The sequence below is a fragment of the Marmota marmota genome, unplaced genomic scaffold, assembly GCF_001458135.2.
Source record: "Marmota marmota marmota unplaced genomic scaffold, marMar, whole genome shotgun sequence".
Classification (NCBI taxonomy): domain Eukaryota; kingdom Metazoa; phylum Chordata; class Mammalia; order Rodentia; family Sciuridae; genus Marmota; species Marmota marmota.
Window position 1 is genome coordinate 7394860 of NW_025999968.1, and position 23886 is coordinate 7418745.

The window sequence follows — 23886 nt, forward strand, 5'->3', positions numbered from 1 at the left end:
TATATATATATATAATTTGTTTTTTAAAATACATATATAAAAGGAAATAACAAAAAGAAGCTATACTCATTCCTGAAATATTTGAGGTTATAAGTTATAAAGCATTTGTGACCATACAATAACTTTTTCCCCCTTTTTTTATTTGGGTACTGGGGATTGAACCCAGGGGCACTTACCCACTGAGCCACATCCAGCCCTTTTTTTTGAGACAGGGTCTCACTGAGCTCCTTAGGACCTCTCTGATTACTGAAGCTGGACTTGAACTTATAATCCTCCTGCCTTAGCCTCGTAAGTTGCTGGAATCACAGGCATGTGCCACCATGCCCACAGCTCACCATGTGATGACTTATTGAGGTTTTCTAAGGATCTTGTTGATAACCAGGCTTACGTTGACTGATGTTGTAACTGCCGTATTCTACCAACAGTGGCTTGTCCGAAAGCCTTGAACTGCACTGGAACTGAATGTGAACCAGAGGGCTGGGCACTCGGAAAATCGTGTGGTGATCCATGTAGGTGCCACAGTACCTGAGGAGACAGGAGTTGGAGAGGACACACAGCTTGAGGTTTCATCAACTGCCTTCCTGTTGACAGTAAATTCATCTGTACTGTGGTCATTTGGATTTTGTAAGCAGAAATGCACTAATGGTAGCATCGAATCCATCCTATGCTATGTGGCCACAATCTAGTAACTTCTCCCCAATTTTATCTTCTGCTAAATAGAGCAGTAAGAGTACTACCAATCTGTTCCTTTCCTCACCAACACTCACAAACAAACTATGGATTTAATTCTTCTAGGCCCATCTCCTTTCAGTGAAAAACAAAAATAAAGCATGAAACAAGAAGGTCTTGCCCACAGACCTCTGGACAGAGCAGAGTAGAATCTCTGAGTTCAGGCTGAAAATATGCAATGAACTTCATCAACACTTGAAGCAAACGACTATGTTATTTCCATCTAAATAAAATATGATATGCACCTCTGGGTTTGTCCTTGGTAGAATTTCCAAGAAGTAATGTCTCTACACAATATTTCCCTCACTTGATTTTTTTCTTACCTCTCATTACTTAATGCCACCAGGGTTCCCAAAATTCTTTTGGGAAAATATCCCTCTGGTTAGTAATTCTTGCTGCATGAGCTCTGTGAGCAATGGAGTAGGAGCATTATTATACAGAAGGCCTGTGAGAAGTCCACTGCCCTGTTCGGGCAAGGCTTTTTCCAGTGTGAAACCTCTAGGGTCTCCATGGGAGACAGGGAGCAGCCTCAAGATTTGGAGGTGGCACTGTCCCCTGGAACTTGTGAATGCCAATCACTCTAGGCCCTCAAATCACTTGGGAACCTCAAAAGCCCTTTGAATCAGACACTGGCATTCTAAAGCACAGATAATCTGTGATTTTAGGGAGGAAAGCATTCTCATGTCATTCAGGAAGAGCCTCTTGCAGTTGGCTGAAGTTCAGGAACCGATGGACTGATAAGCCAGTTCCTGTTACATAAGGAAGAGATAGCAGGCGAGGTGGCCACCTGGTCAAGTAGGAGCCAGGTCTGAGAGGTTCCTGAAAGCCAAGCCAAGCTTTGGGGACCAGAATCTACTCTAATTGATCATCTTGAGATTGGCATACTCTAAATGTCTAAAGACATGATGTGTTTTGTGTGTGTTCTCCACTAACATCTAGGGTTTTCTTCCAAAGATGAGTCCTACTCAGGCATCTTAAAAGGGAATTAAGATGAAGGATGTTGGCCTCCATATTTGGGCTAGAGCTTAAAGGGAGATCCTATGCAATGGATCATGATGAAGGCTTAGAGACTTAGAGCTCAAAAAGTGAGAGATTGGAGAAACCCAACAAGAGTCAATTTATGTATCCAGACATATAACAAGTCAGGAACAGACATAAGTGAAATAATTTGTTAAAGTTCAAAAGCAAGTAAGTAGAACCAGGATTTGAACACAGTTGGCCTGAGGTTATACTCTGGCACTTTCTAGAACATCCAGTGGCCTTCTCCTTGGGCTTTGCTCTGCTTTTCCTCTCTAATGGCATCCAACTTGTAGGGTGACCATTATTTCTTTGAGGTTAGGTTCTCTGAACTATTTGAGGAAATCCTTAGTCTTTCCCCATTCCTTATAGCTCTTTCCACCTTTCTCTTTACAGCCCCAATTCCCTTAGGCTAACTTCTCAGCAAGGGGTCTCATTAGTTCAATTAGAGCCTTCCCTTTCCAGTGAGAAGAAAGGATAAGGAAAGGGCTGGCATTTAAAATCCTGAGGGTACAACTAACATGAAATGAATCCGATAGGATTTCAGCCAGCCTACAGACTACAGGAAGAACTGGCCTTTCAGGAGAAGCATTGGGGCAGAGTGCTTTCCTGGTATTGCTTGGGAGAAGACCCTGCTCCTACCTGCAGTCACACATCCTGGACTGTTTCTTCTGTGACTTGGGAGAAAAAAAATAATAATATTTCTTATTCAAAGCACAGTTTAGTCACAGGTTTATCATACAAAAGATGTGTAAAGATTTCTATATTTATTAAGCACCAAAAAGCAGTACCTGTGAAGCCTTGGGGCACATTCTATAGTGCTTATTCATTAATATAATTTCCAAAGAAATCTCGTTATTTATATTAACATAAATCATATTTTTGGTCTGTTGTATGCAGTATGTCCTTGACTGCTTGCCCAAACACAAACCCTTATTGAGAATTATCATCTTATTCACAAACTGAAAATCAAAGATGTTAAGTAATTTGCCCTACTTAATATAGCTACCAAATGACAGGGCTGGAATTTGAAGCCAGGTCTCCTGTCTCCTACAGAACAAACCCTTGATTCAGTTACACTCCCAAAAGGAATACTGGCTACATTTTAAGAATGGATACAAGAACATTTTTGAATCTGATAGGGCCTACTCCTCTGAAGACAGGATAGATGACTATTTTGCAATTTGTGTAAAGGAACTGAAAGAAGGTTATTAAGGAAAGGCACTTAGGGAAGGTTTCATTTATGAAATAATAATGAGCAAAAAATTAGCAGGCAAAGCCTTCAACCTCACAGGATGCTTCTCTGAAAAGTGAAATGAGAAGCCTTTCTACTGCCAAAGCAGGGTGTCCTGTATTTTGAATGCTAATTCAATTAAATGGCTATTAAATACCTATTATAGTTTCAGAAGCAAATAAACAACACTAACAAGCAAGGAATAAATCAGAGTGAGAGTAAGGAGCCAGGCATGTACCTCAGGGAGAGCATATGCTTAGCTTGCACAGGCCCTGGGTTCAATCTCCAGCCCAAGGGAAGGGGACAGTGACAGTGGGGACTACTAGGTTGGTTCAGGAAGCCAAACCACCTACATTTCTCTGAGATTTTTTTCTGGTTAGCCTCAACCCATTTGCTAGCCTTCAGACCAAGCCAGGTCAATCAGGCCTCTATGAACAAAAGCTAACTTTTGTACCACCAGAACCCCTATTTATTATTTTCCCCAGTAGCTCTAGAATTTGAATATTTTATCTGCCAAATACTTTTGTAAAGCATGCACTATACACATGGAAAATCCACAGAGTGGAGGTGAGGCAGAAGCCATGTCTTTAGATCAACTTTGCCCTGTATCCTGATTCAGTCACTCAAGAGTGAGAGTCCTTGTGCAAGTTTCTTGATTTCTCTGTCTCTCAGTTGCCCTCTGTCAACAGTAAAGTGGAAACTCTTTAGAGACAGACAAATCCTCTCTAGGACAGAGGCCACCAAGGATTCATCAGATTCCTCACATACGAAAATCACTTACATATGCTCGTTGATTTCCCACCATCCATGCTCGCAGCCTTTCATACTCTTCTTGGTGATTGAATAGTTACGGAATCTCAGGGCTATGCCGAGAGTTGACAGAGGGGTCTGTGAAAAACAACATCAAGTCAAAAAATGCTTTAGGCAAAGGACGAAATCTCAGGCTAACATTTCCTTGCTGGCTCAGTACTTATTGTTTCAGGGGTGTTCTATTCCTGTGCCCTGTGGCCCCTGGTGTGGTACACCAGCTCCCCTGAACAAACAGGATGGGAAGAAGTGCAGGTGGAGAACAAAGAGGATAGCCACCAGGTGCTCAAGACTCAGCTTCTGGGCCCATGAGGTGGGACACCATAGGCAGTGTCTCTGGGTTTCAGCCTGCTCCAGTTGGATGAGCTTAATTTTGCAGACATTCACCAGTTACTGAGTTTAAAGAATGTCCTCTGTTGATGAAAACAATGACGTGGCTTATTTAAAGTTTCATTCAGATCCTGTAGATAAAAGAGAGATGAATCAGCTTCCTCTTCATATTACCTGGGTATTCCTAAAGACTGTCACTGAATCATCTGGGTATTTTCTGAAAAGGTCAAGGGAGCCAGACAGCCTGCTTGTGAGCAAACATGCACATACTGTGCCACGACACAACTGGCCTTTTTATTGTACTGTGTGGTGTACATCCACCTTATGTCTGATATGCCAACGTTTTAGTTTTCACTTTCACTTTGACCCAGGAATTATGGAAGAGAGGATTTTTATATTTCTAGAGAGTTGAATTTTGGCTTACCCATTTTCAAGTTTTCTAATTCCATCTTAATTAGAAGAAAGACTACGGTTTATACTGTTTTTTAAATTTTTTAAAATTTCTTAAGGATTTGATTGTGATCAAATTATGAATGTTCCGTGGTCCCTCTGCTTATTTTTATTTCCAAACTCACTGGTATGACTTAATAGCCTTCCTGGCCCTATTTACTGTTGTACACTATGTCTGAATCATGCAAGGAAAGTGAATTAAAATCTCTTACTTAAGCCTTGCCCACTTCTCTTTGTCTTTCCTATTCTTCTTGGCTTGTGTGTATTAATGCTATATCATTCACTGCATAAATAATCATCATAATTAGATTTTGTGGATCACCTTTTTATCTTATAAGTTGCCCTTCTCCTTACTTGCAAACCAGGAAATGTTGTGGCCCTGGTTTCAGTGTTGCCAGGTACTGAGAATGAAAACTGTTTTCTTTTTACTTATGCATACCTGGTACAATCTTGCCCATCCTTTCTGATCAGCTTTTTTGAGTCATTTTTTTTTTTTTTATCTTTTTTTTTTTTTTTAATTTTTTTTATTGTGGGTTGTTCAAAACATTACAAATTTCTTTTTTTTATCTTTTGAAAATGACGAAGTTAAGTTTTTAGGTAGTACTTTGCAATTCAATCCTACTGTCTTTTTCTTTACCCATTGACATTTATTACCGTGACAGAGTTTTTAGTCATGCCATTATTTTGTGTTGCTCTTTCATGTGTGTGTATGCATGTCTGTGCATATGAATGTGTGTCTCTTTGTTTCTGAAGTACATTTAAATGCAGGAAGCCGCCCTTCACCTCCCACATTTGAGAGGGAGTGAATCAGGCACTTTGTTGATCTCAATTGAACACCACAACGACTCTGTTAGGCAAAGAAGGTTGATTTCCATTTTAAAGAAAAAGAAAAAATAAATAAACCGACATAACTAATCAAAGATAAGTAATTTTCTCAAGGTGAGAAAAAGCAGACCAGAGATCCAAACTAGCCCAGCATTCTTTGAGGGTCACTCTATTCACAGTCTCTCAAGCTCTAGGAAACCAATGTGGGGGACACACAAGGAATAGGACTGTCTCATGTTCACCAAAAGCCCAGGGCTCATGAGAACACAAGTCAAATTTTTTTCCAGCCTTATCATTTGTTTGTTTATTCACACACATAAAAATGCAAATTGACAGGTAATAAGCATTTTAAGTAACAGGTATAGTATCTGCATATAACCTAGCCAAATCCTCCAATGTACTTTAAATCATCTCCAGATTACTTATAATATCTAATACTATGTAAACACTATATAAATAACTATTATACTATTCTATAATAGTAGAGAATAATGACAAAGATAAAGTCTGTCCATGGTCAATAAAGATGTGGATTCTCTCTGCCGTTGGTTGAATCCACAGATCTGAACCCAGACATGGCTGCTCACCGTGTATATGACTAGTTTGTTGTTTACCTATCTTCCCTAACTGAAAGGTAGTTTCCATAAGAGCAGAACTTTTTAAAAAATTTTTATCCAGTTTCATAGGTCCTCAAAGTTTAAAGTAGCCTGAGAACTTGACCCAGAGAAGTCATTCAATAATATATTGACAAATGTAAACCACATATATTTACCACTTACATCTAATTGCTGTGCTATATAATAATGATTTTATATACACTGACTGAGCAAAGGTAACAACACTTTGCCCTGTCTCCATGATACTACAAAAATAAAAAAGAAAAATAGTTGTTTTTTTTTTAAGATTTAAAAAATATTGTGGGGGTGGGGGGAAGAAATGCCTAGCACAAGAGGGGAGTTATATATACTTCATATAAATTTGCTGTTTGTTTTGCTTACACAAGTGAACTATATATTGCCTAATCTAATTTTTTATTTTTATTAATTACTATTCTGATGAAGTAATTAATAATTGCTCCACAATCTCTGTTGTAATAAAATAATTGTTTGATCCTACAAGCAGGTCTGTACATTTTTAATGAAAATAAAAACAAAATAAATTGGAAAAATAGCCCACATTTGTTAATAGTATGTACTTTGTATAAAAAGTGGGCTGAAATTACAGGAAAATTTAGTTTTCTAGATAATATATTTCAGTGCAGTTAAATTTTATAAAATTAAGTGATATTATTCTGTAATTTAAAAAGAAAATAAAGGAAATGAAATTCTACTAAAAATAGGATAGGGATATTTTTCTAATATACAGGCAAACTAGGATACCTGAAATTTCCAGGTACACTTGCATTTTGGAGGATAGTAGCTCGGGTAGTATGGACTTGAAATTTTCCCTTCAAAGCCAGTGGTTTCTCTGACCAACACTGTGTTTTCACACTCTGAAAAAGATGTCCACACACAGTGATTTGCAGCTGTGAGGCAATGGGAAAACATACTACATTAATTTATCTAATTACAAATGCACAATTCTTTGATTAAAACTATGGTATATTTTTTGAACTTTTTTTTTTTTTTAAAGAAATAGCACCCCACAGATTTAGTTAAAACACTTGTTGTCAAATTCCAAATTCCATGTTGGTTGTCAAATCCTACATTTTGACTACAGATCTGTAGGATGCTATTACTTTCTTTAAGAACATACTTCTGGAATTGGAGGTAGCAGCAGCACCAGCAGCTGCAGCAGCTATCCCTCCTAAGAAAACCAGAGTTTCATTCCACACTCGGGCTTTTTCCAAGCTCTAAATGGTAATACTTTCAACATCTTTCCTTTGCTATTTCAGCCATAGAGGAGGTGATTGCTTCCTGAGTGTGTTACCTCTATGATATCTTTCAGTTTTCTTGTGTCCTTTTTGCCTTTTTTGGGTTGCCTAATTAACACCTTAATGCTAAGCTGACAGTTCACTCTGTCCTCTTCTGACTGGGCCCCAATTCAGGGTTCCTGACTAATTCAACCAGCATTATAACAGCCTCAGGAAGGATAAGACAGCATCATAACAAATGTTCCCAAAAGCAACTTTTTTTTTTTTTTTTAATTAGAAAACACTTACTTTGTTCTGGAATGACCTCAAAATATGCCCGGATTCCTGATAGCCTCCGTATATAAGGAGACTTCAGGGTCACCAACATGAGATTGTTTGTAGAAACAAATGACATCAGTGTTTTTGTGGGTTCACAAATTCTGAAACCAGATAACAAAACAAAAACACATGAAGAGCAGGCTATTGGAAGTGTGGGACTCCACCCAACAGTAACTGCACACATTTCCAGAGTCATTCACAAGGTTTTTGTGAATTAGTCCACCAGGCGGGTCTTCATTAACCAGTGGCCACAGGACACTACAGATGGAACCAAGCTGAAAAAGATACAGAAATGTTTGTCTACAAACTACTACCAAAGAACTCTCCTAGATGGCCCTCCCTGAGCTGTCCTTGAGAACAACTTAGTATAGAGGCCATATATACAATGGCTATGGTCATGGGCTCTGCCCCAGGGAAAATGGATTCAAAACAGCTCCATCAACTAGCTGGATAAAAGATGCCAGGAAATCAAGCAACTAGATCCATGTGTGTACCATTTTTCCTTCCATGAAATAGTAGTAGCAATAATAATAGTATATTCCCCATAGCACTGTGCTGAGGAGTGGAAGAGATAACAACCAAAAATATTTGGAAGGTGAAAAGAAACTAACAATGATTGAGGAATGAGAACCAGTGGCAAACTTATTCTTGCATAGAGTTTGAACTTCTAGTGCAAACATTCATTACCAAATATAAATACTAATACATACATAAAGCACTGTGACATATATTTTTTAAAATAATGATAATCATGTACCCAGTGAGTAATGAATAATAATTTGTTAATAAAGCTTGTCATTATTAGTCTTTCAAATATTAAGTACCCTTAAGCAGGTATCTACTATTAAGTGAAAAATATTAGGATACGGGTAAGTACATGGATATATAATTATAAACATATATTAACTAAAGGATTTATGCTAAAATGTAACAGAAATTTGATCTGGGTAATGAGATCATGGAGTACTTGATATTATTTTCTCTGATCTCATTTTTCTACAATGAACATCTGGAATAAGAAAAAAATTTGTTTAGCTATGTAATCATAGAATATTTATTGTCATACTTGACTGAAACAATAGACTTCACTGTTATTATAATAAAAATAAAATTAAACAAATATCTTATATTTCAGATATTGACTGAAGTTCTTGCTGTACTGATTTTGAGAGTCTCGTGTGCTACAAGTAAAAAACATTGAGTCTGATAGACTCTAGCAAGGATACTACTAAAGTATCAGGAATACTAAACAGATAGTCTTTGACTTCATGAGTCTTCACAAAAATATTCTTTGTAAAATTTCCAGGGGAGCCCATAGAAACCAAGATTGTGGAAAATCTTTTTGGCTGCCAACAAGAGTACCTGCATTAAAGAGGCGGGGGTGAGAGGGAGAGGAAGGGAGGAGTTGGAGGGAGAGAGAGAGAGGGGGATAGAGACAGCCTGCGTGATACCTGTACAAGATGGTGCTCCGAATTGGCAAGAGGGAGTCATAAATGGTCAGGGAGTCGGTGACACAGTTGTCAGCTTCGAGTTGGATAGACTCAATCGAGAGACGAATCAGACAGCCCACTATGGCCACCAGTTTGAAATGACACATGAGCCTCCCTGAGGTGGCAGAAATCTCCAGAGGGTAGCGGAGAGACAGATGATCTGCATACAAGTCCTGAGAGCAGCCTTTGTCTGTGGAGACAGTACTTTCCTTCTTTCTTTTCCTTTTCTGTCTTTCTCTCTTTCTTTCTTTTCACTTGTTTTTTTAGGAATGATTTTTCTAGAAATTTTTATAGAAGAGCAGAGAGCAAAAGAGGTCATGTGGAGGACATCTGCTGTCCTTATCAGCAGAGTCCACTCTCCTCTCTTCTGGTAACACCACCCAGATTTTGCTCTGAGAAACTGTCTCTGCATTGCCTGTACAGTTTGGTTGGGGTTAAACTCACCCCTAGCTCCAGAGATGGGTACGTGACCCAGACTGGCCAATCAAAGAAATTGCTTCAGGAATGGGCATGTCAGCCAATCTAGATAATGAGCTTCAACCCCAGGACTTCTTGCAGGAACTGCAAGGAAATAAGTGTGAAGGAATTTTCCACCACCATTGAGAAAATGATAAATTATAAGCTTGATCTACTGGTGATCTCATTTTTGCTACTACAATGAAGAACATGCTTATTAAAGAAGCCTCCACAGAGGAAGGCAGAGATGGAGTCCTGGTGTTTTATTGTAATCGGGACCAAACCATGCCTAAAGTCAATATATTCCACATTTGTCCCAGTTACGTAAGCCAGTCAAGTTACTTTTCTGTTTAATCCAGTTGAAATATACTTCTGTCACTTGCAATTTAAAAAGTACTAACAAACACCATCATTTGAAAAGGAAAATTATGGTCAAAAAAGATACTAATCCGGGGGGCAAGGGGATACCACATAAAAAAATTTACCAGATCCTATGGTTGAAGAATAATCTGACCGAAGCCCAGCTGCATTGAAAAAGAGAATAGAAAGAGACTATTAGTCCCAGAACTTTGTTTTATTAGAATTTTGTTCAGGAAAATTTATTTTCAGTACTTCTTGAGAACATTCAAGCCCATTTAGGATTGTGCTTGAAAATAATCTAGTAGGGGATGGATAAATTGTAAATACGTATTTTAGATTAAATAGGGTAGCCAAGAATTGATAGTTGTTGAAGCTAAGGATGTATGAGAATTCATTTTTCTATTCTCTTTACTTCTGTATATTTGGACTAATTTAGTATAAGTCTTAAACATTTTTTAAAGGTAAGAAAGCAACCAAATAATAATTAATCTTATGACTGAAATAGTAAATGCAGTGCAGAATTATCCGCTAGAGATTTTTTATGTAACAAACTTTTCATTTAGCAGCCACTTATCATATGCCTAGCATACATATATTTGTATATGTGTGTATACATAAGTGTGTGTGTGTGTGTGTGTGTGTGTGTGTATGAAGTATACTTTGGAAACTCAATTGCTATATGTTTTGTTCCCAGTTCTATTGTTGAATTGCTGTACTATACATAATATTTGGCAACTTCTTTAACCAACATAGCTCTGATGCCTTTGGCTAATCCTGTGCCACTGGGATTGTGGAAGAGACTACTTCATTACATCTCTGGCTATGATAATGGTCCTAAGGAATGCTATGGGAAGCAATGCTTAAACACAAATTACCCAACAATCACCATTTAGTACCACAGAGTCCATGTCCACAGCCAGCCCCTGCAAGCTCCCCACAGAAGTTCGGTTTATAATGCTCGTCTGGATGGAGTCCTTCAAGATGGCTGCCACACAGTCCTCACAGAAGATGTGGCCCTTGGCATGTGGCATGACAAACACAACCCAAAAGTGGACAAGGAGGCCACCTTTGTTGTTGCTGCTACAGGGGAAAAAGAGAGATGTTCAAGAATATCTCTTAGGAAGTAGACTTTCTTAGGAAAGAGACCCAACTGACAGATTCAAAGACAATAAGCACATCCTTCAACTGAACCTAACTCCCTTCTTTAGGTAGTCATTGGCTCCTATTATGGGGATTAGAAAGAGAAAGCATCACATTATGTATTCTAATTATTATGTTAGAATTCAAATCTAGAACCATTACTATACTATTTCCGTGGATATGAATCAGTATTTGCTGTCATTAAAAATAACAGTTTTAACATGTTTGGTACCTGGCCACGTTTGATACAGTGCCAAATCGGCTTTATCTCATTTAATCTTATGAAAAAAGTCTTAGTGTTTTTCCAGTTTGACAGATGAGGAAATTGAAGCCAAATACAATTCACAACCACACAGCTAGTTAGTAGTAGTAGAGAAATTAAGCCCAATTTGATTTTCAAACTGACCCCAGAGCTTAAGTTTCTAATTGGATAAAGACTGGATATTTTATAAAATAAACATAAGAGAATTTAAATAACTTGGTAAATGAAAATTTAAGGAAAATGAGCTGCTTCACTCCAAGATTCCTCAGTTCCTTTGTGTGTCAGAGTGGACTGTGAATCCCTGTAGATATTTTGTAAGTGGTGGGAGATGGGATATAGTATATGTCTCACAATTACTCCTAAAAATTATTGCACATAAAATCTTTTAAAATTTTTTTCTCAGGGCCCTGAGTTCAATCCCTGGTACAAAAAAAAAAAAATCTCTAATAATCATTTTTCACTGAAAATATTTTCAGAAATAGGGCCCATGTTTTATTCTTGCCCCCACCATCCACTTAATATTGTAGCCATGTTCACGGCTATTTTGCCCGGAGACACTGACATAGGGATTCCAGCCCTGAGGGAATGTGAAATTTGGTATATAAGGAGCAGGGCAGAGGCTGGGTCCTTAGTTGTGATCATGGTAAGAACATACAATTGCCCCTGAGAAGTTGCTTGAGAACAGTAAAATCCCAATCCTTCCACAGAGTTGAGGGGAACTTAAAATATTGAAGGTAGAAATCCCCAAACAGAAGACATAAATTACCTGACATCTGCAACCACAGACTGCTTATAAAATTTGGAGAAGGCAGATGTTGTGTAAACAAAGTTTACCTGAAAAATAAAATGAAAGTATCCTAATTCTTTCAAGCTTGGCTTCCTATCACAGTACTCTGTGTGTTGCAGGGCCACACTCTGACAGCCAGCAAGGAGAAAAGCAAGCCTCAAACTAGTGGTCTCTAATTCCAAACTCAGACATTATCAAAATTAATCAAGATAAATCCCTACGTCCTGCAGCAATCCTTGGATTACCTACTTTTATTCTGCTGTTTAAGAATAATCGGTTATGCCCATTTATTTCTCTCTTTAAAGAATCTAGTCAAGTTTAACATCCATGCTTTTCCCACTCCAATTATTGTCTCCAGAGTTAACAAACCAAACTCATTTAAGCACATTTTTCATAGATTTGATGAAACCTCTTTTCAGTATTTGATTATTCTTTAAGGACACATTTTCATATCAGCCACTAGAGGGCGAAGCACACCATTCCCCTTCAAAACAGTCTCTTTTGGAAATATGCAGTCCCTTTAAAACAATGTGCCTTTTTTGCTCTCTTAGCATTTCTTTTTTTTTTTTTTTTTTAATTTTTTATTGTTGGTTGTTCAAAACATTACAAATTTCTTGACATATCATATTCCACACTTTGATTCAAGTGGGTTATGAACTCCCACCTTCACCCCATACACAGATTGCAGAATCACATCAGTTACACATCCATTGATTTACATATTGCCATACTAGTGTCTGTTGTGCTCCGCTGCCTTTCCCAAAACCAAGCTCATTCTCTTCTCCCAAGTTTTCTCCTCTGTTGCCTCTCCTACATAATAGCAAAACCACCTACTTAGTCGCCCAAGGTTGGAAAAAAGTACCTCAAAAAATTATATGGCACAATGGTAAAAATAAGAGCTCTGAAGTTTAAAGTCACTATGCAACATATTACCTAAATCTGCTGGGCCACCGTTGCTCTTTGTTTTGTTTGTTTTTTCCTCTGTAAAGGAGCGATCAAAATGCCTGCCTCCTTGGGATAATTTGAGGAATAATTGGTGCACAAGTATCAGAGATGAAGCAATTGGTAAAGTACCTAGTGTCCAGAAGGCAGTCAGTAAATAAGGGCCACTGTGACTGCTTGCTGTCTCTCTCTCTCCCTTCCTCATCCTACACTACACGGTGGCTGTGCATTGCCTCTGCTGGGCAACCCCCTCCATTTTGTAGAAATAAAATTGGCAGAAACTTTCTACTTGGCAATGTGTGCCATAAGCCCTGAATAGATATATTTCTATTGAACAAGGAATTACACTTTAAAGAAATCACCTAAGAAAGTAATTAGAGATGCACACAATTTATGTGTCATAAAAAATACTGTATTTTCCGTTGTTGCAAAAAATGGAAACCGCTTAAACACCCAATAAAAAAGGATTTGGTAACTCAGAGGCAATTAGAATTTGTGTTTTAAAAAGAATATTTAATAACACAGAAACATGCAAAGTAATGTTAAGAGAAAAAAAGTCAAATTGTAAAACTGAATTGTCACTAAAATTCCAGTATGCATTATCCTCTATGTCTATGTAGTCCAGAATAAAAAGGGGCTTTATCTCTAGTGATGACATTAAAGGTTTTAATGTTCTTTTTTATACTTTTCTGGATCTTTCAGGTTTTTACAATAAATATTTATTAATTCTATAATGAGAAAGGTTTTTTTTTGTTTGTTTGTTTGGTTGGTTTAGTTTGGTTTGGGTACCAGGGATTGAACCCATCAGGGGCTTAACCACTGAACCACATACCCAGTCTTTTTTAAAAAAATATTTTTTAGAAATAAGATCTTGTTGAGTTGCTTAGGGCTTCGCTAAGTTGCTGAGGCTGGCTTGAACTTGAGATCCTCCTGCTTCAGCCTCCTAAGCCACTGGGATTCCAAGCCTGCACCACTGTCTCTGGCAGTTTTGCTTTTGGTTTTGGTTTTTTGTCTGTTTGTTTGTTTGTTGTTTTTTTAAAGTGAAGGGATTACTAATGCACCATGGTGGCATAAATGTGTAAATGATAGCATTAATTAGTACATGCATAACCTCAGATATGGAAGGCATTTTAAAAATTTACCTGATCCAATTTCTTTATTTTGCAGATGAGAAAAATAAAAATCGAAAGAGCCACTTCTTTTTATATTAAGCAGGGGGAAATGATTCTATTTTATAGAAAAAAATGCCCATGTTTCCCTCTGACAGCTTCCTTCACCCCCCTGTCCTCTACTTCCCTAAACCCAGCTCACCTGTGACACTGATGACCCCTCCCCTATCCCTCAACCCACCCACTCCACTGCCTTCCCCACCCCTAGCACCTCACCACTTGCTGCACGGTCCCCGCCACAGAAAGAAATTCCCTGGACTCCTTCTGCCGGTACTCAGGAAGAAACTCAATGTTGGTGATACGAAACATCCCAACGAAATAAAAAGCATCTTTGCTTTCTGTCTTACCTGGGAGAGGAGAGAAGGCAATTAATTAGGAGGCTTTCCAATCAGTGTGGCCACAGGCATCATTTGATGGATGTCAGTATGAGGCTTCGAAATGACCTCATTTTAGGAAGCTGCATACATTACTGGCTCATTGCCTGTGATGCTCTAAATGATGTACTTAATGACACCTCTTCTATCAGCAGCAAATCAACATACCTCTTAGAATGCTCCATTTTTAGAATCTGCTTCTGGAAAATACTTAATGACTTAAAGATTGAAATCTATACATCTTGGAGTCTCTAAAGTATTGAACAGAACATAGAAAATTTTCATGTACCCCAAGTCTGGGGAATGTAGGGAGGTAAAAAGTTGACACCATTAAGCTCTGCAGTGAAAAGAAGGGAAAGAATTCCAGTCACTGAGCTCTGGAGCTCTCTCGTTAGTCCCTCAAGTGACTTGTGTGGCCTGACATTCTAGGTGCTGGGCCAGTCTTCAGCTCTATCCAATACATGGGAATTCATCCTTCCCACAAGCCACCCAGTGTGGCCTTCAGCCCAGTGTGGCAGGTCACTCCTGCTCCAATCTTCTGCCCAGTGAGGACTGTGGAACCTGGTATTCTGCCAGGCCAGAAACTGCAGGCAGGAGGGGCAAAGGCAAGGCTGTTGCCTCTGTGTTGCTTTAGGGCAGCTAATAAAGAGCAGAGGCTGGGGGCCATGAGCGCCTCTCCTTTTTTCCTTTCCTCTTTGCTTCCCAGGTTTTGCTCCTCTTGGTCAACCTTGCAGGCTCCCGGGCCCTGGCACTTTTCTTTCCTATGGCATAATTCACACTGCAGCAGAGCTGCTGCCTGCTTGCCTGCCTCCCTTTGTGAGCTCTGAGGGAATGCACAGTAACCTATGTATTTTCCTCTGCCCCTGTCATGCAGTCAGTGCCTGGCTTGGCCTTGGTGTCCAACAAAAGTTTGCTTTTGGAAGGGTGGTGGGGAGGGAGGTGCTGGGTAGAAGAAGAGAGAAAGAGAACATCCTTGTTATCACAAGGCACACCACACCACAATGCTAAGCAAATGATGGCTGAATTAAAAAGAAGATGAAATCTACAGAGTGGCAGCGAGCAACCTTCCTTGTAGGACCCACCTGGGGTCACTTTGGACCCAAGCAGAGTAGTGAGGCTGTGGAGGGGTATTTAAGCACAGGGCAAGGGCAGGAAACCTGAAATCCTGCCTCAGATTTGTTATTTTGGGTTATTGACCTTGGGCGATCATCTTGTTTCAGTTGGTGTCCCACAAAAAGCAAAAAAATGTTTTTGGGTTCATTTTATTTTTATCAAGAACATGCTTCTTAGAAGTTTTTTTTTCTTTTTTCTAGTTGTAGATTCTTTAAATTTGAATGAAACCTATGAATTCTTTCTAGAAGCTCACATGTCCTTCTCATGTCAATAAATACTCAAAGGTCAGAACAGCAACATTGCAAGAGAAATCATATTAGCATTGAACACAATTACATGTACCTAACTCTAGCTCAGCACAACTTCTAAATCCTTCCACATTCTTCCTGATGCGCTATCCACCTCACTTCTCAAGGCTACCGTCTACGCCCAACTTTCATGTCTCAAAACTAACCTGTTTCATATTGAAGAGTCCTTACTTATCCACATTTGTTTCCCTTTGTTCATGCTGATCTCTCTCCATGAAATGCCCTTCTCTGATTTTCACACAATCAATAAACTACTACTGCACAAGGATGTTCCAAAATTTTATACAAAAATTCTAGGATAATGCAAATGTATCAGTTGAGGCATGGCAGGCAAATGATTAGAAATAAGTTGGCTTGTTCTCAGTTGGGGTTTTTTGGCTTTGTCTTGATGGCCCATTGACTTGACTTCCCCCACAATCTGTAAACCCCTTGAGGATAGAAATTGTATCTTGTTTACCAGTCTGTCCTGCATGCCTACCAAAAGGGCCAAGACAGTGGGCATTTAAAAGATGTATCAAATGAGTTTTTAGGAACCTGGACTCCACCCCTAGGCAAGATGGGTGCCTCTCTTCTATGACCACAAAATTATCAATTAAAAAAATCAATTCATACCTTCTCTCCAGTACTGAACTGTGAGTTGTTTTTTTGTTTTTGTTTTTGTTTTGTTGTTGTTTGGTTTGGTACTAGGCATTGAACTCAGGGGCACTCGACCACTGAGCTACATCCCCAGCCTTATTTTCTATTTTATTTAGAAATAGGGTCTCATAGAGTAGCTTAGGACCTCACTAAGTTGCTGAGGCTTGCTTTGAACTTGAGATCCTCTTGCTTCAGCCTCCTGAGCCACCAGGATTACAGGCGTGCACCACCACACCTGGCCTGAACTGTGAGATTTTTGAAAGTAGAAAAAAATGCATCTAGGAACTTTCTGAAGCTTATTTGAGTGCATCTGTGCCAAGCAAATTGTAGGTGATCGATTTATAAGTGACCTAAACAATTCAAGAAACTATTTACTAATTTTTTGCCTATAAATTTTGCCACCCAGATTTTAGAATCCTTGAAAGTACAAGTAAGAAATCTGTTTGTTTTTTTTTTTATTCACATTATCACTTTCCAACTCCAAATATGGTGTTGTTTCCTCCACACACACACACACACACCTATCAATGCTCCAGTTCTGTGCAAACATCAACTGGGCATCCAATAATTCATTTAATTCCTACACTAGCTATCCAACAAGAGTGTCAGAGCCCCACAGGTTATGGGCTCATTCCCACAAGACTGACATCACTTTAGGTGCCAACACAGCTTCTACAAGTTAGGGTTTCCCATGACCCCCTCAGTTGTGATAATTTGCTATAATGACTCTCAGAAATCAGGGGAGGAAACTCTATTTACTATTGTTGGTTTGTTATACAGGATATTATTTTTAAAATGTAAATAAGTGGTCAGGTCAACAGGTACAGCATAGGTGCTTCTGTCTCTGTGGAACTGGGGCACGCCTCTCTCCCAGCAAGAGGACTTTTACCAATCCAGCTGCTCTCTGCACTGCCTGGTGTTGTTATGGAGGTTGCATGCTGTAGTCATGATTGAGTAAATCATTGACCATTAGTGACTCCATCTCCAGTCCCTCTCCCTGTCCCATCTTTGAGGGGACAGAAAACTATAGCCCCCTACTCACACTTTTGGTTCCTCTGGCTTTCTAAGGGCTTTTCAGCCATGAGTCATCTCATCAACACAATAAAGACCCTTAGAAGCTCTGTGTTAGGGAGTGGGGACTAAGATCAAATATTATATATATGTAAAAAAGATGCTCTGATCCTACCTAACACTCAGAAAATTACAAGAGTGTTAGAAACTCAGAGCCAGATACCAGGGGCAGAGGTCAAATACATGCATTTCATTTTATGTCATTATGCATATTCATTTTATGAATCTTCTATCAACTATAGAATGAGAACTTTAAGACAAGTCAATACATGCTATAATCACGGAGTTACATGAGTAAATAGAAGAAAGAGCTGTTGCCACATCTGTCCAAAAGGATCAGATTGACAAAAACACAATAGGGAGAAAAAGATGTGTGTATAAAATGGAGCTCAGGGAGCTGCAAATTTAAGGTTGCCTAGAAACAGACAGTGGGTGGAACAAGGAAATGAAACAGCTTGCATTCCATTCGTTTTTAAAAAGCAATAAATGCATTGTATTTTTTAACTACTCGAAATCTCCTGAGCTTCCTCCTCAGCCTTTCCCATCCTATCTCCCATCTCTCCTCTTGCTTGTCCATGGGAGGAAAGAGGTGGTGGTAAAAGAAGAAATGGGTTTCAGTTCTGGTTCCTTTCTCCTTAAAAATTCTCCACATCAGCTTTGGAAATAGTGTGTCAGTTTAGGAAAGAGGAAAATTCCATCAGAAACCCCGAGGGCAGGTTAGGCCTGCTTGGCTGAGCAGAACTCATACCACAAGCTTAATCCTAGAGGAATACAGACTTTCACTTACTGATGTACAGCCACAGAAGTGTCCAGGCTATGACTGCTAGGACGAATAAAAATACTGTGAAGAGAATGATTTTATTTTGGACATTCCAAAAAGGCGCTCTCTTCTTGGCTTGTTTGTTGGGTTTGGCTTTGCCAACCGGCTCTCTTGGTGGGCGTCTCCCTGGCAGCTTCCCTGGGACACTGATCACCTGAACTGATATATTGGATATCTAAAAAAGAAAAGAACAAGAAAGATATATTTTCAGTTAGAGGTAGTCGAGAGCGTAAATGGAATTCCCCAGTCAGGAGATCTAGGTGCTAAGAGGCCTGACTGTATTCAGGCAAATTATTCCTGTAAGCGTAATAAGTCGATTTGTACCTAGTCACAGGATGAAGATGAGAAAAACTAGATCTGGGTGTGGCAACCCACACCTGCAATCCCTGCTATTTGGGAGGCTGATGCAGGAGAATGGCAGATTTCTCAAAAAAGAAAAGGGACTGGAGACATATAGCTCAGTGGCAGAGAGACCCTGAGTTCTGTTCTCAGTATCATACCTCAAAAAAGAAAAAAAAAATTAGAAAAACTAGACATTATACAGCCCTGATACAATGGCTTCCAGATCCTCTCCCCAGCTCTCCAGCTCCATTGAACAGCTGCTGTGGAACCGAAGCCTGAATTTCATGGAGCAAAGCAACTGAGGGATCTAAAGTTCAGGGGTGAAGGTAAAGATTCTGTGTGGGTAGATTCATGTGCATGCACAGCTCTCTGTAAGACCTTTAAATGTCTATATTATATTGCTTTTCTCTCATAACTAGTTCTTTCTGGATGGAGGCAGGATTGAAAATAGTAATATAAGTGAGATCCTCACAGAAATAAACGGATTTCCTGTCTATGGCTTCGTGACTGAGAGGTAGGCATGAAAAGTAGAGATGATGCCATGGTTGGGTAGGGTTGTGGAAGAATATGCGTGTCTTACTGTCATCAGGGCTGAACTGGTTGGTGACTCAGTGTCTCAGTCATAAACAGAAGAATGATTTTAAAATACAGCAAAGAATGAAACAAAGAACTTGTTAGAAATAAAAATTATTGGTTTAGATGTACTGAAGTGCATGAGGGACAAAATGCATCATTTAACTGTCCTCTCCTCCTCCTCTTTAATTTTCTCCTCTACCTTCTGTCATCTGATGCTGTGAATTTGTTAATAATGTAGAAGAAAGTTTAGCTTCTTTGACAAAGAGATTTATACATGTCAGGGTAACTAAATGCCAGCGATGAAATAACTTTTAACCACACATTCTTTTAGAGGCAACAATCTAGAACATCAATGCTGAAGAAATAACCCCTCTTTTGCACTGCCCTTAGTTCTCTCCTTTTTTTTTTTTTTTACTCTTCCTCACTCTTCCCTTCAGAACTTATGTCTTCCAGTCTTATTCCTGCCAATTAATGGGATAATATGTGGCCAAGTACACTCTGAATTATTCATGGCTCCCTCATTCTATTTGCCAAACACTCTTGTCAACCCTTGCAGTGAAAATGTTGCTTGAATCCCTCCTGGAGAAATTGAGCTAGACCAAACTTGCTTCACTGTGCTGCAGGAGTGAGGTGGAATTTCCACAGAGAAAAATATTCCCTTGAAAGATGAGTTGACTCTGGTATCAAACTACTTTCAATCATTCCTCCAAAGAAGTAAAAGACAGAGGTGCACAGAAATGCCGATGCACATAGAACTCTCAAGGCTGAAGTTGGATCATTAAGTGCAAGAACACATTATAGATAGTCTCAGTTAGCCCTGATTAAATTTTAAAGTGGAATTTGTATAGAGATCAGTACCATTTCCCTGGAGTTTTAGAAAAACAGCTGCTAATCGATTGCTGAGTACAGTACTTTAAAACAAGCTCACATTTGTAAAATCCATTACGTACCATAAAGAGATAAAGGATTGCCTTTTTGCCCCCTTTATCTTTAGAAAGTCACACAACCTCATTTCACTAACAGGGTCAACAGTAAAGGGCATTTAAGGCTGAGGGAAAGCTTCCCACACTCTACTTACTTTCAGGTCAGCTGGTTTGGATGAAGCATCACCGTTTTCTTTGTCCATTTTTTTGGTGCATGAATGTGACCATCTAGCAGGGGTGTCTGCAAGCCAGTTTTTACCCTTTCCTGTGCTCACTAAGAAGAACGGACAGGAACTGTCACCTCAGTCAAGCTAGCTTTCAGAGGAAAGGAATCAACTTACCTCCACCAGGTCTAGTTCAGAAACTGAAGCAGCTTCAAGGCCACATTGTGAATGTTAAAGGGACCTAGCACTCATCTTTCCACCCCAAACCAAACATGTTAATGTAACTCCAGTATGAGTAAGGACTCTCGGAGGCCAGCCCCAAGGCAAAGTTTCCTTACTAGAAACCCAGTCCAACAATGGCAAAATATTGAAAGATCATTAAAATTATTGCTGGTACCTCCTACAATCTGCCAAGAGGTCTAATTTGTGACCCTCAGCACCTGATAGTTCTTGCCTGCTCCAGAGGCTGCCCTCTCCCACCTGTTCTCCACGCTCCAGCCACTTTCTTGGAAAACTATCTTAGCAGGCTTTTCCTCCATTTTTCTCACTTTGGTTATGCAGTCCTCAGTAGACCCAGAGGCCCTTTCTTATACAAATCCCCTATTCCCATCTCTCCCATTCTTCCCATTATCAGTCTGAATTACATCCAAAGATAGGAAAAGTAATCCTCAGGGGCAATGTGGGATTTTCCCTTATTGCTAGTACATTAACACATCATTCCCTGTGGGCACTGGGCATCAGTGGAAAGCCAATCAGTCGCCCTTTAAAGTGCACACACTGGTCTGCTAATCAGGGCACCAATTTGAGTATCAAGAGCTGTGTATAAGGAAGCAAGGAAGAAACTGGCTTAAAATGGTAAAGACTAGGTGAGCTGCCTGAAATTGGATCTAACTTAGAGGAGAAAAGAATAACATAAGAATTATGACATGTAGTAACATAATTTTTCTTCTTGGGTTTTGTTATTTATTAGTGACATTTGACAAAATGACTAAGAATGTTTCAGAAAATTAGAAAATATAAAAGTAAAGTTTCTTTAATGGCTCACCATTTCAGTATTATTTCCCTGCTACTTCAAAAACAAACTCACCTTCTATTAATTTAGCAAAATATGTGTACTAAGCAGTGGTTCTTAGCAAAGTCTCTCCTTAATCCAAGTTTAGTCAGGAACCTCTGAGCCCTCTTTTCAACTAGACTTCATCCTTGGGCCTCCTCCTCAGCCAGCTTATCCAGGTATTAGCAAGAATCCTGTAAAGTCAATTTAGCAAGAATCCCCCTCCCTTGATATCTCCTCTTAGACTTTCCATTCCTGATCCCCTCACTCTGCTTATTGGCACTAAGTCCCCAGCTATCTTTGCTGTATTTGCAAATGAGCTCAGCTATATACTGAAGTCTTTTTCCTGTATTGCAATCATACTGAATATAATTTATCTTTATAGCCTGTAACTGGTGTTCTGTTCTGTTTCTTTTTGACACAACCAAGAGTGGGATGTGGCAACAAATAATAGGAAACTGTACTATATGTACTAAAGGTAAAAACAATTATAAAACTAACAGAAGCCTCCTTTTTATTATCATGCCAGCAATTCTAAATAATGTGAACAACAAAATACTCCTCCATAGAGGGGAAAAGGCTTTGATTAGTGTAAGTAAGTTCTAAACAACACTGCCATTATAACTGGGGGCTTTTTGGTTGGTTTGTTTGCTTTGTAGTACTGGCGATTGAACACACAAAGCCTCAAGCATGTTAGAGAACTGTTCTATCTCTAAGCTAGAGCCCCAGCATTTTCTTAATACATATATAAGCTTCAAATGAGCACATTCTTATACTACTGTTATTTTAATAAATAATGAATGTCATATAGAAGTTAATTTGGAGAACTCCCAGTTGTGCAGTTGTTCTCCAATGAAAGAAGACTCTATAATACTTGTTCATTTCAAGAGCAAGGTTCTAACAGTCTAGAATCATTGAAATCATTTGAACTTACTTAAGGCTGAGTCCTTGCCTCCATCAGTCCCCAAAGGATTCCATATTCCTGCATTTCAACAGAAGACTCGAAATAAACAATAACAGCACAACCATTGTGAAGACAAACAGAATTTTGACCTTCCTTTTCTGTCTTCCATGTGCCCATTCAGTGTTAATTTGTATTTAAAATTTAATACAGTTTTACAGAGCATGAAGTGCAAGGCTTAATGGTTTTATATGTAATATTTATTTTGCTAATTTTACTTTTAACAGCATAACTATATATACAAAGTTGAGTAAAAAATATCATTGTTTCTTTCTACCTATTATAATCATTCATTTTATTTTGTGATTCTTGTTGAACATAATTTTACTATATAGAGGAAGAGGTTGTTGAAAAGTTAAACCAGTAGAAAGGAATGGCTCTATAACAAAGCAAGTATAACATATAATGGTAGAATTTAAGTGTTGGGAGAAGCATTTATACAAGAAAATTCTTTCAACAGTATGTTTGATTTTCTTCATAATATGTTGGTGGAAAACTGATCACCTCTGAAAGTCAAATATTCTAGATAAGTCATTGATTTTAAGAGATGATGGTAAAGAAAGCTGGGATGTGAGATAAGAAAGCTTGTAAAAGCTTGTTGGGCAAGCATGCATTGACCTCCTTGTTGATTTTACTGGTATGGAAGTTTTTGTACAGATCCCTTTAATCCCAGAACAGATGACCAAAGACAATCACAATAGCCAGAAATATAGGTTGGTGTTTCCCATCATAAGCAGCTCAAACATCAGTGGAGAGCTTTTTATTCCTTTTTCAGGAGCAAAGGCCCCTGTGTTCAAGGAAGTGGGGCAGGTGTCTGCCAGTGGGCTGGTTAAGCAGATTGTGTGCAGTGACCTGGATCAAAGGAGAAATCTTTCTCCACTGGATTCAGCAGTGGTCACTGAATCAAGACATTTAATTCAACCTATGAAAACATTGAAAATATTTAACCTTCTGTACTGAGGCTAGTAAAATGTGAAGACCTGGAGGGAGATCCAAGTTTGCATCTAATATAAGCAAGGCTCTAAGCTCTTGCACAGAAGGCACTTAGCAGTGGGGAGTGACATACCCTGCCTCGCTGCAAGAGAGGCCAGCTCTACAGACACTGGTAGGTGCATCTCTGCTACTCAGGATTTGATTCTCCCTATGATGATAAATAACCGCATGAAAAGTTGCCATCTGGTCACACTACTCAGCAAAGCTCTCTATAGAACAAATCCTGAGGAATCACAAGATTCTGAGGGTCATCCTTGGTGTTCTACAATAAACTGGCACACAACTATCCTAGCTTCTCTTTCCCTATTGACTCACAGGAGCATGATGTTAATCTTTTGTGTCAAAATACATGGATATTTGTAAAA

General features: G+C 39.0%; 1 protein-coding gene across 1 annotated transcript in view; it reads right to left on the reverse strand.

Moving 5' to 3' along the window:
* Positions 1 to 14536, reverse strand: part of Tmprss7 (transmembrane serine protease 7) — a 28416-nt gene extending 13880 nt beyond the window's left edge. Inside the window, exons 1-9 of the mRNA XM_015478384.2 lie at positions 14406 to 14536; positions 12058 to 12125; positions 10776 to 10969; positions 10015 to 10053; positions 9035 to 9263; positions 7554 to 7684; positions 6772 to 6884; positions 3762 to 3868; positions 389 to 525 (exon numbers count right to left, since the gene is read on the reverse strand). Coding sequence (XP_015333870.2) covers positions 389 to 525; positions 3762 to 3868; positions 6772 to 6884; positions 7554 to 7684; positions 9035 to 9263; positions 10015 to 10053; positions 10776 to 10969; positions 12058 to 12125; positions 14406 to 14498 — 1111 coding nt within the window. The 5' untranslated portion in view covers positions 14499 to 14536. The remainder of the gene's footprint in view (positions 1 to 388; positions 526 to 3761; positions 3869 to 6771; positions 6885 to 7553; positions 7685 to 9034; positions 9264 to 10014; positions 10054 to 10775; positions 10970 to 12057; positions 12126 to 14405) is intronic.
* Between the last annotated feature and the right edge of the window lie 9350 nt (positions 14537 to 23886).